This window comes from Osmerus eperlanus, chromosome 7 (assembly GCF_963692335.1).
Source record: "Osmerus eperlanus chromosome 7, fOsmEpe2.1, whole genome shotgun sequence".
NCBI classification, from domain to species: domain Eukaryota; kingdom Metazoa; phylum Chordata; class Actinopteri; order Osmeriformes; family Osmeridae; genus Osmerus; species Osmerus eperlanus.
The window spans coordinates 13808605-13825751 of NC_085024.1; the positions used below are offsets into that span (position 1 = coordinate 13808605).

The window sequence follows — 17147 nt, forward strand, 5'->3', positions numbered from 1 at the left end:
CCAGCAGGATACTTTTATTATTATTTATATATTTATTATATTTGACGTTGTGAGAACCATGAAAATGAGTGAGAGAGTGTGATGTGTTCCATGGACGGAGTGGATGACTGAGCGAGTGTGTATGAGGTAAGACACCCAGACACAGCCAAGTAACTGGTGTGTGTGTATTCGATTGAGTGTAAGATGCAGTGAGGTTGGAAATCAGCCGGCAACGATGACGTTTGCGGTGGCTTTTGCACCGTGTGCACGAGGGCCCGTCCGGAGCGACTTACAGCCCCATCGCCATGACGCCATGCCACTGAGGTCCAATCGGCCGTGTCCAATCCCCTGGCTCGCGGCCGGGGGCCTCGGTCTCACGCGGCGCGTGATTGATATCACAAATGTTTTTCAGAATATCATAATTGAACAGTAACAGGGCCAGAGAAAGACTTTCGCTCAAGAAAAAAAGCCGTCAAAGCCAGTCACATGAAATGTATTTTAATAAAACACAACGTACACATATGGAGTCCTATGACCGGTATATCTGTCGAATCTTGAAGATCAAATCTAGAATATGTCAAACAAAGCATGATACAATTGTTGCTGTTGATCTTTTTTTTTCTTTTTTTGGAAACACTGAAATCATATGAGGTGAACCGAACGCTACGGCACGTGACGCCTGCTGACGCAGAGCAACACGTGACGAGAGACACGCCTGTTGTCAGGACTCCAAGGAAATACTTCAGCAAAGAAGCGCATGAGACCAAAAAACTCTTACCAAACACAAAAAAGTACAAAATAGAATCAATAAATAAATCAAATATATATACCATATAAATGTAATAGCTATGTGGTGGCTATGTTTATTATTTCGTTTTTTAATCATTTTAATTCGTAGCTTGGTATTACAACCTTCTCTCTAACACATTAAGAACGGTGAAGAGTGAATACTGAAGTTACAGTAATAGGTTTTACAATTAGATGAACTCACCACTACGTAGCAAGGAGTTGTTTGCCATGCTAGTTAAACAACTAAATTTCTTTATCCACACTATACAGTTGGAGCGTAAAGCGGTCTGGACGCAAACACTTTGTGCTGAGAATAAAATACTTTGCAACTATGCATGGTATTTCTTAACGTTACTCTCGAAAATGTACAAAGTCAACGTAAAGGCTATACATGGTCTCTCCTCCTTCTTCAAGGAACACGAGGGTAGCTTTTGACATATAAATACAGAAAAAAATGTCTCTTTTGCTTCAAGACGTCAGATCGGTCCATCGCTGTCTTCTCCCCCCGGGCCTCATCTTCCTCCCTGGATTTTCTCGACATCCGTTCCTCCTTTTCTCCTCTTTTCTGGTCACATGGCCCCGTTAATAGCTTCACCCCCTCGTTTTCTCTCTTGGCCCCCCCTTCCCCCCTCCTCTCTCTCAGTCCGAGGGCCCGGTAGATCGTCCCCCTGCTCGGTCCAGACATTTGCGCAAAGGGAACAAGTGTTCTAAGGTTTCTATGATGTCACTGTGGGGTCACAGGGCAGAGAGCTGATTGGCTGGTCGGTCACTGTTATGGGGGGAAGCAGCAGGAGGCAGAGACAATGTGTGTGTGTATGTGTGGTGTACGGTATGTGTGTGTTGTCTGCGTGTTTATCTTTGTGGTGTACAGTACATGTGTGTGAGCGTGTGTGCGTTTGGAAGACGTGTGTGTGGTGTCAGTAACTGTGTGTGTGTTCAACTGTGAGGAGGCTAGGAAGGGATCATGAGGGATAGTGTTTGTTCGTGTTTGTGTGTGTGTGTGTGTGTGTGTGTGGAGCAGCGGCTAGCAGCGTAGTGTCCAGGGTTCTGTTGGGTCTCATTGGCCGGACCGCACCGAGGCCAGATGGTCGCTGTGCTGGTTCTGGGCCCGGAACCGAAGCCTCTGCTTGTTTGACTTCTTCTTTGGTTCTTTAGTTCGGTGCTTTTCTGATCCCCCTGCAACCAGAGAAGAAGAAGGGATGAGAACCACCTAGAAGTATACTACTTACATTTCTCATTGCAGGGATTATAACCCCCAGCGCCCCTTCACGCACACAGAGACACACACATAGACCAGGACTTAACCAGTAGCCTACTATATAGAAACTGAAAGGAATCAGGACTAAATCAGAGAACGGGATGTGGACCACACAGAAAGCAGGTGTGGTCATGTCAGCAGGCCCAGGGGATGAACACAGGCTCTTCCAGGGTTCACCAGCCCCACCTCCTTCCTACACTTGTTCAGGTCGGTTCCCTCAGGAAAGTCAGGCTGAAGAGTGTAATATGTGGCAGGAATTCTCCTTGATTGCCTTCTCATATGCCCTGGCCTAACGCCGACACGTTAAAGTTCTCCACGCCAAGTTCAATTGCCCCCCTCCCAGCCCCTACACTGTGAAACAGATTTGAACGTTTCCCTCACTCGAAGTGGGGACACACATGAGTGAACGAGATATTGCTCTTTTGATGATGCCTTCTAAACTGATGTTACAGTTGCACAAATATCCAGCATTTGCAAAGCCACTTCCTGCAATTAATTTGATCACGCCATTTGCGCTGAATCGGCCGATCCAGTGTATTTGTATGTTCTGGGGGGGGAACACGCAGTTCTCAAGTTCAGAACCCCCCGGAAAATCAAGCCCGAGTTCCGAGGTCAACACGCGGCCCATTTGATTCTCTGTTTCCAGGCCCCTCCAATTAAACAACATTAACAGAAAAGTCGCTATGCTTGTTTAGTAAACGTCGCTGTCGATTTCCCGGGTGAGTTCCAGTATGGTTATGACGGCGGGTCCACGCGCAACCTCCGACTGCATCTGGCCCGCAAAGCTTTTTTCCTAATTGCCATTTAAAGAGGTCGTTTTCATTCGAAACAGTGTTGCTATGTGCTTCATAAACATGCCCCTCAATGCAATCAACTCAGGACGAATTACATTTGATGGCAGTAAAGGCCTCAGCAGCATTACAGGGTCTCTGTAGCCAGCTAGATCCAGATGGGCTTTCCTCAGAGCCATTAGCACAATATCCTGCCTTATAAAAATCCCAGTCTTTAAGGCATTTGTGTGTAGCGCAAATAATTATGTGAGGGAACTTAAGACTTTCCTGGAAAGCCCAAGACAAAGAACTAGAGATAGCTGCTATCCAAACTATGCAACTGGGCTTAGACAGACAAGACACACAACTAAAGAACATCCCAAGTCTAATCTAGGCTGGAGGTGATACTTTGCAGACAATAAACCCAGCAGTATTTATTAGTAGTATCAAGGTATGATTAAGATTGTGTAATACCCCAAAGTGTTTATGCATTTCATTTGTAACACCCACATATAAACTCCCTTCCTGGAGAGTAGGCGTGGTACAAACCGGGTTTTACCAGTGGCTGTCTGAGGGGTCAACATAATGCCTGTCATGTTTCGAAGCACCACCTGTAAGGTCTAAACCTTGGTAGCAGATAATCCCTGCCGCACAAACATGGTGTACATCCAGTACGCCGTTTACAGGCTGGCAGCTAGAGGGCACCCCACACCAGGGCTCGCTCCTCTCCAAACCCTTCTCCTCTCCTCCTTTCTTCTGCTGTGGTTCTTCAACTCCTTTCTTGCTCCTCGCCTTTCCTGACCTCTCCTGCTCTCCTCTCCCCTTCTTGCTCTCCTCCCCCACCCCCGGCCCTCTCCTCCCCCTCTCCAGCCCTCCACACCAGACCAGGGAGCTGCTGTTAGAAAGCAGGAACCCTCGTTCACATTCAGTGTTTCCCCAGGCGTAATACAAGGCTGCGCACACATAGCTTTCATCATCTCATATTTACAACCAGTGTAATCACTTAAGCTGATTACTGGGGTTCACAGAAGAAACAGTTTAATTTACCAGGCAAAAAATGATTAAGTCAACTCAATTGCTTTCAAAACCAGGAAACAAATTTAGTCTTGAATGGAAAAGAAAGCTTCACAATTATTTTCCATTTTTTGCTGCTCTTTAACTGGCACAACAAGAATTCAAACTTTGCTGCCAAAAAGGAAACATTTGTTTGATCTTAAATATGTATTTCATAACTTAATTTTCATGTATATATTTATTTTGCCATTTCTGGCCATCCTTGGATCCATAATGTCTCTGTGTTTACTTTGTAGATTACATCATCATCTGCTTGCTACACTGGAGGGTCTGGACCACTTCACAGTCAGAGTGATAACAACAAACACACAAACAAATGCCTACGAAAGTCAAATAGCCCAATCAAATCCAAATAAGATGCAGATGTGTGTATGTGTGTGAGAGTGTGTGTGTGCGTGTGTGGACGTGTGTGTGAACATGTGTGTGTGTTGCCATCACATACTGTACAATCTTATCAGTAGCACCTGTCTAGGGAGGATCACCCTTCCCAGCATGCACTGGGGTAGGAGCTCTTGCCTGACCCCTGACCTGCAGACATTCCAGTCCCATCGTGATCCATCTCTCCCTACACCCCCCCCCTCTCTCTCTCTCTCTCTCTCTCTCTCTCTCTCTCTCTCTCTCTCTCTCTCTCTCTCTCTCTCTCTCTCTCTCTCTCTCTCTCTGTCTCACCATCGCTCTTGCTGTCATTCTATATCTTTCCTCTCCCTTCTGCTCTGGGTGTTTCACTATTCGACTCTCTCTGAACACCTCCATTAACTCTGTTGTCTCTCTGTCTGTCTACCTGCCAGCCTGATTGTCCCCCATCCAGCCTGTCTGTCTTTCAGCCTGGTCTGTCTGTCCACCCCTCTGTCTGTCTGCCCACCTTTCCATCTCTCTGCCCACCTAGATTTCTGTTTGTACACTAGTCTGTCTGTCTGTCTGCCCCCACCTGTTTGTCTGTCTGTCTACTCACCTGTCTGTCTGTCTTTGTCTGCCCCCACCTGTTTGTCTGTCTGTCTGTCTGTCTGTCTGCCCGCCTAACTGTCTGTCTGTCTGTCTGTCTGTCTGTCTGTCTGTCTGTGTCTGTCTGTCTGTCTGTCTGTGTCTGTCTGTCTGTCTGTCTGTCTGTGTCTGTCTGTCTGTCTGTCTGTCTGTGTCTGTCTGTCTGTCTGTCTGTCTGTGTCTGTCTGTCTGTCTGTCTGTCTGTCTGTCTGTGTCTGTCTGTCTGTCTGTCTGTGTGTCCGACTGTGTTACCGTGTGACCTCACCTAGGCCGCCAGCGGCAGCGGGAATCGAAGGCCTAATCTGATCTCATCTGCCGCTCTGCGGTCACAGGAAATCGATGGCTGACCTCAAGAGGGCATTAAGACAGACGGTAAATGGGTTCCTCCTTCTGAAAAACCTTTCCACCTGCTCTCCCCTCCTCTTCTCTCCTCTCCTCTCCTCGTCCTGCTATCTCCTCCTCTCCTCTGTTCTTTTCTGCTCTCATTTTCTCCAGTTTTCTCCTTCTACTCTCGCCTCCTTTTCCTCTCGTCTCGGTACATCTGCACCTCTCCTCTCCTGGTCTCCTCTGCTCTTACGCTTACCCTGCTCTCATCCTCAAACCATCAATTAATACATTTCAGGAGAGAAGATGGGGGTAAGGAAACCAAAAATGAGTTTTTGGCATCTTGTTTTGTTCATAAAATGGCCAAAGCAGAGGCCATTATTTGCGAGGGAAGGAGAGGACCACTGGCGCCAGGGAGATTAGATTAGATTAGATTTCAGTAGCAGAAATTGGATTAGCCGCCATTAAGGATCTCCTCACACATACATTTATAACGCTGTGAAGGGGAGTGGGTACGTGGCCAGCACTCCGCTGGTTCACGCACGCACACACACACACATACACACACACACACACACACGGTACGAAGTACTGTATACTTTCAGTAGAGTGTATCTCCTTTCAAACAAAGTCTCAGGGTGTGTGTGTGTGTGTGTCTATAGCAGCCGTAGTAACTGGCGAAATAGGGAGAGAACAAAAGTTAGACATGTGGCGAGAAAGAGAAATGGAGTGTGAGCCATAGAATAAGAGTGAGTGAGAGAGAAAGAGAAAAAGAGAGGGAGAGTGTTACAAGACAGAAAAGAGACAAGCAGATATGGGCCAGAAATAATGCATTCTTCCTCCCAGAAAGGAAGATCTTTTATGCGTGTACGACCATCCTGCCAACCAGCTGACAAGAGGCAGAAGCTCATTTAGACTAACATTATTACTCCAGAACGTACGCACTCTTTCTCTCTTTCTTTCTCCGTCTCTCTCCTTCTCTTTCCCCCCAATCTGTCCTGTCTTTCATCGCTCTCTTCTCTCTGTATATGCGCTCTCTCTCTCTCTCTCTCTCTCTCTCTCTCTCTCTCTCTCTCTCTCTCTCTCTCTCTCTCCTCTCTCTCCTCTCTCTCTCCAATCCTTTCCTCCCATGCTCTGCTTACAATCAGGGAACATCTTAGCGAGAATGATTTAAAACATATGCATTCCCATTTAAAAAGCTAATGTTGGAATTAGGTGCCTCATTATGCACTAATCTGCAGCAGGGTGGAGGTTCAGTCAGGTTAGACCTCCGCTCCGCCTTTGAAGCGGCGTCTCACTGACGAGCAGAAGAAGAGAGGAGATGACTGGAGGATTAGCTTCCTCTCAGGAGGAGCAGCCGGGGCCAAGCAGTCCTGCTGGTCAGGACGGGGCCAGAGCAGACAGACAGGCAGACAGACAGGCGAGCAGGCAGGCAGGCAGGCAGGCAGGCAGGCAGGCAGGCAGGCAGGGCAAGGCAAGTCGGGAAGCAGGCAGACAAGTAGATAGACAGGCAAGGAGGGAGATGGATGGGTTGACAGAGCGACAGACCGGCAGGAAGACAGACAGACAGGCAGGCAGGGAGGGAGAGAGTGGCAGGGTGGATGAAACAGCTCCATCCATGTGTGATCTGTCCTAAGGCCACAGGTATACTTAGAGCAACATAGAAAGACACCCCAGTAAATATTTGGTCTAATGTCTGACTCCTGAACCACCTACGCTGCTGTCCCAACCGCCTAACCCCCCTCGCTCCCCGCCCCCCCAAAACCCTCCCAGTCTAAATTGGAGCTCTTGCTTGCCACACAGTCTGCTGTCACCGTGGTAACGTCACCGTGGTAACGCCGGCGAGCCAGGCGGTGTCGAGGCGTGATGGCCGGGCCCCTGCATCTGATAGGCTGGTACCGCAGCTCTGCGGCGGACGCATCTGTGGTCGGCTATCTCCTCGCTGACTCACACACACACACATATACACACACACACATCTGGGCCTAAATACATAGGCTCCCTGCTCTGTGCCCCCGAGGCTTGGTCTTCAAATGAGGGATAATTAGCCTTAGTTAGCTTTAATGAATGGCTAAATGTTGTGTTTCATTTCTGACGAGCAAAATAAAAAGCTGGGTCTTTATCAAAGGCCCCCGCCAAAGTTTCTGCCGGCTGGCCAACGCTGAGAGTCTGTGTTTATGTGTGTGTGGCTAAGTGTGTGTTTATATATGTGTGTGTGTGTGCGCGTGTGTGTGTAGGTGTGTGTTTGAGTGTTAGCGAGCTGTGGATAGCCCTAGCAGAACCAGGGCAGTGAAAAAGGGGGCCGAGGGGCCTATTAAAGATCAAGAGACTTCTGGTGGGATATTAAACATGGATCCTTACAGCCGGGACAGACAGCAGATGTCATTATAGTCCACTACAGTCGCACGCACGCACGCAACCTCACACACACACACACACACACACACACACAGGCAGAGGGAAAGACGTCTTATTTCGGCCGGAGCCTTGCATGTCCCCATCCGGTTACCAGAACAACAACAACCACCATGCTCTCTCTCTCTCAGTCGGCAAAGCACTTCCTGGACTTGGTGATGACATACCAGGAAGTGACGTCGTGGAGTCACGTGGTCTCTTTTCACCCACCACTATCACCTATGGAAAAACCTCAGGAATTCCCTGATGTTTTGAATCTGTTGTGCGCAAGAGATTTGCTGCGGCCCTCTCAGTGACTCCATCCATTAGAGCCAGAAAACCGTTTACTCGGATCTCAGATCAGTGTTGGAGAACAGCAGCTCCTGACATTCATTATCTTCATCGTTACCCAGCAGAGCTCATAAAGAAGGGCTTGGCAGGCGCGTTGAAGAAGTGCACTTTTACACACTCTACCTTCTCCCTTTAAAATAAGCGGTCTTGGCATCCGACTTCGAGAGGCAAGAATTCACACTCCCATTCCCCTCTGGTAAACCCCACCGCCCCCCCGCCAAACACACACACACAGCAACCATGACCCCCACCCCCCCCCCCTTCCCCCCACCCCGAGCAAAGCAGTACCTCAGCGGGCTTATCTGTACAGTTATTATAGCGGGGTTCAAACTAAGCACGCCCAAGTCGAGGGGGGGGGGATCAGGCAGGTGAACCCCTTCCCCCCATCTCTTCTCACATCATAACACAGACCACCCCCCCTCCCCTCACACACACACTTAGTTTTCATTCTGGAAGATAAATCGTCCACATCTCTTGGTCATGCAGGTGGTGCTGAGTGTCCCGGCCCGTGTCGGGGGCCTGGGACTCGGGTTGGGGGGGGGGGGGGGGGGGGGGGGGGTTGGCCCCCAATGGAGAGCCCAGGCCTGGGGATTTACATGGCTGGATTCCCCCTGGGCCCCCAGTCTTTCTGGAACTGTCCCAGGGTCTTACAGCGCCCCTCCCCACTTTATGGAGAGGCATAAAAATGATGTTAACACGGAGAAGGGGGGAGGGGCATGCAATAAGTGTTCTGAGGGTGAGGAGGGGTCTGCGGACCCCCGGGAGGCTTTGGGGGTGGGCTGGGGAGACGGTGGTGGCGGTGGTGGGGGGGGGGGAGTCAAAAAGGGGTTCATTCTATAAGTACTTCATAGGCTGTCTGGAACACTCTCTCCTCCACGCTGAAACAACATGTTTACCCCGCGGTCACATCACTGCTGGACGCACCGGCACGCTAGCACTACACAGGATGGACTGTAACACGCACACACACACACACGTGCGCGTACACACAGAAATGGTGTGACTGTGTCAACAACACACATCTTGCCTGCTCACTTTACATCACAGCTGCACATAGAGGGACACAGAGGGCGACCTGGCGTCTGCCACACACAGCCAGTCAGTCTGCTGTCTGGTGTGTGTGTGTTACGGCCCCTGGCCTGGGTTCCTCGTGCCCCCTCCCTCCCACCCCCCCACCCCCCCCAGGGCCAGGAGGGGCGGGGGCGGGGGGGAGGAGGAGGATCTAGGAGGAAATTGTCCTGCATGATTCTCTCTTTATATCTCATTTTCTCTACAAGTCTCTTCATCCCTGCCTCTGCTCTGGGAAAGTCAGGCAGGAAATCCCTCTCCTGTCTGGGCGGGAGCGCGCCTTCCCCTCGGCCCGGGGACCCTGGGTCCTAACGAGGCGGGAGCCAGCCTAAGACCCGGGGGCTTACGGGGCAGGCCTGCGGCGAGGTCGGGGGGATCACGGGCCCAATCCCCCAGAACGGGCTGATGACACGGGACTCAGCTCAGCCCGCTCTCTGGTTCCCCACCGCCGTGTCCGTCAGTCAGTCTCCCCTCGGAACTAGCGCGCCTCGCTGGTATAAATAGTTCTGTTCCACATCACAGGGCTCAGGGAGAGTGGAAAAAAGGAAGTGCGTTTGATGTGCGTGCAAGGGCGCTCCTGTTACGTGGGGGGAGAGGGGCCGAGGGCGTCCTGATCTCCTCCGAAAGGCCTGCGCTCTGTCAAACACCTGTCAGGCGCCCGGACAGACAGAGCGGCAGGTCCTAGTGCCCACATCACCCTCCCATCTCCTTTCCTTCCTCCTCTCCTCGCATCCCATCTCCTCCTCTCCTTCCCAGACATCCCCCCTTCTCGTCTGGTCCCCCTTCTAATCCCTCTCCTCTCACCCTACCCTGCTAGCGGGCTCTGCTGACATATGGCAGACATTTTCTTGTTGTTCTAACCTCCTCTGATGAGGGTGTAATTTCGGCGGCGGTTGCGGGGTCTTGGGAGGGGCTTGTGTTCGGCAGGAAACAACATCCTGGCGGCCGAGCGCCGTGCAGGTAGGGAGACGACACCCAGACGAGGGACTGGGATCCAATCCCCGGCCTCCACACAGCGGAGTGACCAAAATGTCTGAGGGGGGATCTCGAATGTCACAGATACAACACCTGGGACTGGTCAGACGCACGCCCCGGAGAACAGCTGGGATTGGTCAGAGGCACGCTAGAACACCTGGGATTGGTCAAATAGCCCTCAAGAGTTAGTCTGTTAGAAGTCTGGGAGCTCTGTGAAATTACAGGCAGGGTTGTGTGATGAGCCAATCCGACGGGGGCCTTTTACGAGGCTCTCTCATGCTGTCCACTCCGCCTCCCCCCCCCCCCCGCACACTGCTGTAGCGTGCTGACCTGACTGCTACCTTTATGAGAAGGCTCTACTTACTGTAAGTGCTCTGCCTCTCCCTGTATTTGTCTCTGTTTGGTCACACACACACACAAAACAGCAGCACGTCTGTACTCGCCACAGCGTGTGTGTGTGTGTGCGTGTATTGTGTAGGCGGGTGCGTATGAGTGTGAGCGCGTGCGTGCACGTGTGTTTATGTGTGCGTGTGTGTGCGCGCGAACGCCTGCCCGCCTCTGGACAGCAGTGGGTCAGAAGCCACAGCACTCTGAATCACTGGGGGCTCTAATTAAAAGCTGTGATGTCTCTATAAAGACACCGGGGCAGGAATGGAGGGAGTGGGGGTGGGTGGGTGGGTGGGGGGGATGGAGGGGGGGGGGGTCTTCTGAGCCGGTGCAACTGTGCTCCAGATGTTCTCCATACTGCCCGCCACCCCGCCACCCCAAACCCCCACCCCTCCGTCGGAAGCGGCCAACGCAGTGTGCGAGCGCGGGCGTCTGCGTGTGTGTGTGTGTTCCTGCCAGACTGAAAGCCAGCCCCACACGACCATTACCCCCCTGACGAGAGAGCGAGAGAGAGAGAGACAATGACATAGCGAGCGAGAGAGAGAAAAGGCCTACGGCTGACCAGACACCACGCCACAAGACGCCCTCATCTCCACGTCTCCCTGTCCCGTCCCCAGATCCAGACCCATGGAAGGGGCAGGACCCAGCCGGGGAACGCAACTGGGCGCTCACTGTGCAGAGGAGGCCCCCACCTGGTGAGCCCCGTCCAGACCGGGAGCCCAGCACACGCGGCTGCTGCGTGGAGGTGCCGTGTGAGTCCACACAAGGCAGATCAGTGAAGCCACAACGCTGCCAGGACCAGGCAGCCCGAGATGGAAAACACACCCCACCCCCCCACCCCCCCCCCCAACACACACACACACCCTCGCCTCTGTCTCTCCTCCTGCCTGCGAAAGACCAGATGACAATAATGTGGAGTGCGGAGCCCAAGCAACCGTCTTCCATCTCGCTCTCCCTCCCTCCCCCTCTCTGTCCTTCCACATATCCCCCTACTACTCACGCTCCTCCTGGTCTTTGAAAGGCCTCCACATGTTCATGGCTCATGCCTGTGGGATGACGATGGATTCTCCATCTAAAACCGGCATGGTCGGGGGGGGGGGGGGGGATTGTGTGTGTGGTGGGGGACAGGGGGCGGTTCAAATATTGCTCTCTGCAAGACACTCACTGACGAAATGACAGCGACCGTATTTTTGTTGGGTCAGAGAGCAGGGGCACTTAGTGGGGAGTTCATCAGACACTCCTCCTCCTCCCCCTTCCTCTCCTATCACCCCCCCCACACACACACCCACGCACACACCCACAACATGGAACGTAAGCAAGGCACTGATGAGTAGAAGAGAGGCGAGGAGAGTAGTGGAACGCAAGGAGAGAGGGGAGAGGAGAGGGGAGAGGAAAGCAGAGGACTACCGTCCAGAGGACTACAGAAGCCCCCGTCATCTTCCCGTGGAAGATTTAACGCAGCGAAAAGCGCTCGGGAAGGCAGAAAAATAAACTCTCAAAAGTTTGGTCAGGGAGAGTCAGCATAAAGAACGTGTTGATTGCCTGTGCAGACATGAGCTACAGTAATAACGAATTTCCATCCGGTTGGGAGACACGGAGCAGAGCTGTGGGTAGGAAAAAACCCTGATGTATGGCAGAGCCCTGACGGGCAGGGGGCCGGGTGAACCAGCGCGCGTGTTAATTTGTGACCGTGACCGCAGGGGTGACCATAACTGCCACTGGCCCCGGATCTCTGAGGGCCTGGCCAAGTCAATGACAGGTTGATGTGTCTTTACTCTGACCCATATTCCTTCCTTCCCCCCCCCCCCCCTCTCTCTCTCTCTCTCTCTCTCTCTCTCTCTCTCTCTCTCGCTCTCTTCCTGTCACTATTTTCCTCTCTCCTCTTTCTCTTCATCTTGTTCTCTCCCTTCTGCTTCAGAAAACGGTACCAAACATTCTTTCTAGCCCATTCTCACTGTCGCCCATTCTCCACAGTGTTTCATTCAGCTCATGTCTATCCAGTACAGCCAGTTCATGCCTATCTCCTCTGCTGTCGCCGGCTCATCTATACACGTCTTCTATTGAAGTATAGGCTCTGAATGTCTACGTAGCCTTGTCCAATCTAGTCTATTTTCATCGAGGCTAGGCTTATGTAGTCTAGTTGGTTGTCTATCCTCCTAATCTAAACCAGGTTGAAGGAGGCTAGGCTAAGCTAGGCTAGGCTAGGCCACTCCAGGCGCAGGGGGAGGAGGGGCGTTCCTGAGTCCCATTTAGCAGCCACTGTGTCAGTCCGGTGTAGCTGTCTAGTTAGAGCAGATTAGGCTGTGGCTCCTGTCACAACAGGCTGCTGGAGCACACACGCCCTCCTTCTGACAGAGCCTGGGAAAGCGCCCCACTGGCTGGGGAACTGATCCGGATCGGCGGCCATTTTCCCCCCCAGGCTCAGGGCTGTTTATCACCACCTGCTCCCGTCCAATCCGAACAAACGTCATCAAGCAGGGGTCCTTGTCATCCAGTCAGTTCTCTCAGATCCGGCTCTTTAAACTGGTGGGTGAGGCGCCGAGGGGGTTAGGAGCAATCCTAGTGTAGTCGTTTCAAAGTGGGGCTGTGGGTTGGCCCAGCCCTAAAGATTAGTCCTAGCCCAGAGACTGGGCTGTTCCGGGCTGTTCCGCAGAAAGACAAATATAGAGAAGGAGGCCGTGGCCTTTTGTAGGCTCACCAGCAGAGAGGGTTTCTCTTACACCCACGGGGGATCGATACAGGTAGGCTCATTATGGGCTGTCTCTCGTGTCTCGCCCTGCCCCGTCGCCATGGAGCGCTAGTAAGTCTTGTCCTCGTGTGGTTCTTCCGGACTGATCCGCCGTCACACGGCACCCCTCTCTGTCGGAGAACGCAGCCGACAGCCAACTGGAGTCCCAGCCGAACCGCGGCTCTCCGCTGCCCCACCACACCACGTTCCGGCTGAGAATCCGAAAGCCGGATTTGCAGACGGCCAGAAAAAATTAGCCGGCGCATTTTCAACGGTTTGTTGCCGTTGGACCTTACTCCCCTCAAATCCTACAGCGGGGATTAGGCTCAGATTAAGCGGGTGTTTCTGAAGCTTCAACATTTTAAGTTGTTTACACAACATATAATAGCAGTGACAGGGCAAGGGGGGGGGGTGGGGGGGGGCTGCTGGCCTGTTGACTGCGGGGGAAGGGGGGCGGGGGCCGGTAGTGGGGGGTCGGGGGTAGGTGGGGTGAAGCTGAGCGGAAAGAGAGAAAGAAAAAGGGAGATCAGGAAGAGAGAGAGGGAGAGAGACATAGAGAGAGAGCACTTGTCACATGTCTGTTTGTAAACCAGTGAGTCTGGCGACAGCACTGCCAGAGCGGCTACCATCAGCCTGGGCAGTGTGACGGCGTCCATATTGAGCAGCCTGAGGCTTCACACACACACACACACACACACACACAGCATCCCCATGTCCCCAGCTCGTCACATCTGTGACATCCCACGTCCTAGACATCCTCGGGGCTTGGCTCTCTCCACGTGTGCTTCAGTAAGGGATTAAAAAGGGAGAGATAAAGAGAGAGAGAAAGAGACATAAAGACAGAGATCATTTACTCTGCTGTCTGACCATGTGCGTCAGGGTTAAGCTGAGGGACATGGATCTGTAAATGACGTCTAGTGTTATTTAAGCACTGAGGGAAATACAAACCGGACGATCAGATAAACACTGCCATAAATAGTGCACCTATATACTGGGATTTCTCTTATTTCTTGTCTTCATTTAATCCATAGCAATCTGTATAGTCAGCTGTTATATTATATAAATCAACACTTATCCCAAATACTGGTGTCTGGTGTCAACCGGGGTTTACAGTAAAAATCTTTTTTCGGCTATTATTCAATTCCTCTAGAGTTCCAGTTGGTTTTCATGACCTCTTGTTAGATGCATATGTTTGTAAATGTGCTTGTTGTATGCATGGAATCATTTTATACAATGTATTTCGGTTGGCCAGGATTATCCTGGTTATGTCTGTGAGTTATATGAAGCTGGAAGAGTTGGTTTGAGGCCTCAGTCAGTAAAACTCTGGGACCTCAAGTCATGACTGTGGTCAAAGGCCGTGGAGGATATTCATAATAAACACAATCTCCATCCCTCTATCCACCCTCTGCTCTCTCCTTCGGGTCCCTCGTTCCTCTAGACCGCCATGACCCAGACACTCACTCGCTCACCCTTGTCGTCCTCTCACTCCAGCCCTCCCTCCTCCAACCATAACCCCGGTCACCTACAGGTCACGGTGTCTATCTGAACCGTCAAACACAGGAAAGGCTCCCTTTACAGTGTCCTGTGGGCAGGTCTCCAGACTGAGTGGACAAGGCCACCGTGGAGCCAGGCTGACAGAACCACCTCGCCTAGCTTTCTTGGCAACCTTCTCCCGCACAACTTAAATGGCTTACGTTTTACACGCTATTTATTTAAACGGCTTGACGGGGCCCAATCTCTGCTTTCACAGGCTTTCCACAGGGTGGTATTTTTCACAGGCAGTTAAGTGGGCAGCTAGGGAGTTAACCCCGCAACTTAAGGACCCAACTCAGCTTTATTAGATACCAACCTCCAAGGTCCATGACCCTGGGGTTTGCTAAGGTCTGACCCATCCAGGGGTTTATGCCCTAGACTGAGGATCCAGCTCCATCTCCCAGACCACCCACCCTTAACCCATCACCCAGGTCCAGTCTCCCAGACCACCCACCCTTAACCCATCACCCAGGTCCAGTCTCCCAGACCACCCACCCTTAACCCATCACCCAGGTCCAGTCTCCCAGACCACCCACCCTTAACCCATCACCCAGGTCCAGTCTCCCAGATCACCCACCCTTAACCCATCACCCAGGTCCAGTCTCCCAGATCACCCACCCTTAACCCATCACCCAGGTCCAGTCTCCCAGATCACCCACCCTTAACCCATCACCCAGGTCCAGTCTCCCAGATCACCCACCCTTAACCCATCACCCAGGTCCAGTCTCCCAGATCACCAAACCTTGCCCCATTACCCAGGTCCAGTTCCCCTGCTGCGGACTGATCATGGCCAATGACAGTGAGGACCTCTAGCTGACCTGTAGTGTTGTGGGACTTAGTCTCGAGCTAATCTGTCTCCAGGAAACCAGCCCTGACTCATGGAATGGCACTCAGACGAGACTACTGCCCCCCACGGTTAGTGGCATGAGAGAGGTGGACCTGGGGGGTGGTGGGGGGATGGGGGACTGCGGGGGGGGGGGGGAGGGGGGGTCCACAGTCTGTCTCCGCGGGACAGCTGAAGAATGGGCCTCCCAAAAATAAAATGAAGACAGCGCTACAACTCTCAATCATGGAGTTCGGCTTGGATAATTGATGCCAGTAACCAGGCGCAACAATGCCAGCTTTTAATTAAAGAAGACCATAAGACAGTTTGGAAAAGGTCAAGGAAGAAGGGATTAAATTAGGGGGGAAAACTTCTCTGAAATCCCAGAGAGGGGAATGGAATGAAATGTGCTGCACAATCACTGTTTCCAGTCCAAGAGCTGAGTGAACGATCGTCTAGCAGTCAGCAGAGACCATTTTGGTTTAGTTTAAGTTTATTTATACTCAGCAACTCACTAAATGATACTCTGTTTCAACATGCCGGCCCCAAAGATAGCCATTCAGGAGTAGGGGCAAGATTTTTTCCTGCTTCTGTAAAACAATGTTTTTTCTTAAGGGTTTTAATAGCCAATTTAACCACTTTTTTGTTTGGCCGGATACACACACACACACACATCCACACACATTCCCAACTGTAGTTCCGAAGTGGAGTCAAATGTATTTAAGTAAAGGACAACTGTTCTATTTCCCCTCTGCTAAACACTCCTGTATGAGGCCATCAATGCTAAATGGGCTGTTTGGGTCGTCTGAGCAAAACTGGAATACCTCATGAAAAAATATTTCCCTAGCTGTATTTACAGAAAAAAATATTTCCAGATTGTACGTCTTCTCTCTTAATGGCTGACATACATGGTGCGCGTACCGCAAATAACTTTGAAACGGAGAAGAGGAAACAGACATGGCCATTGAGGAAACCTGGAGTTCAAACTTTGAAGAATTCCACTGAAGAGAAGGGAGAGAGAAAGAGAGAGAGAGAGAGAGAGAGAGAGAGAGAGAGAGAGAGAGAGAGAGAGAGAGAGAGAAGAGAGAGAGAGAGAGAGAAAGAGCGAGATGAAGAGAGAGAGAGAGAAAAATATACCACAGTAAAACCTGGTGAGTTGGCTCAAACAAGGCCAGCCGTGGAAAAATACGGGTATTTTATGCATGAAAACGCTACTGTGTGCTTCACAACCCCAGAGGAGAGGAAAAGAGAAAGAGAGCCATAGAGGTAGGTTTGTGTGCGGCAGAGAGTAGGGTGGGTGGGGGGTAGGGGCTCCTGTGGGGCCCGGCGTGTGAGATCAGACCGGTGAGACCCTGAGAAGTGAAGCTGGTCGAGGGGGGGGGGGGGGGGGGGAGACTGTCAGGGTCCGGCCTTTCATACAGGACCCCTAACACGCAGGAGCCCGCGGCAGCGTGGAAGACATGAACACACACACACACACACCACAGCAGACATAATCCAGACTCTTACCCCTTCGGCAGTGCCTCATGGCCATTTTGCACCTGCGGGACTCTGCGATGGTAGGGCAGGGGATGGTGTCCTTGGGCGGCTTCTTGACAATGTGCCGCGTCCGGGTCTCCAGGCCCCACTTGAAGCCGCAGGTCTTGTTTCTCCTGGTGCAGCTCCCCCACTCGCTCCACTGACCCACCTGGCAGCCCTCTGGAGGGGGACGCA

General features: G+C 51.9%; 1 protein-coding gene across 1 annotated transcript in view; it reads right to left on the reverse strand.

Moving 5' to 3' along the window:
- Positions 1-461: 461 nt before the first annotated feature.
- rspo2 (R-spondin 2) overlaps positions 462-17147 on the reverse strand; it is a 42970-nt gene continuing 26284 nt past the window's right edge. The window contains exons 5-6 of the mRNA XM_062465038.1: positions 16944-17132; positions 462-1944 (exon numbers count right to left, since the gene is read on the reverse strand). Of these exons, the coding sequence (XP_062321022.1) occupies positions 1826-1944; positions 16944-17132 (308 nt within the window). The 3' untranslated portion in view covers positions 462-1825. The remainder of the gene's footprint in view (positions 1945-16943; positions 17133-17147) is intronic.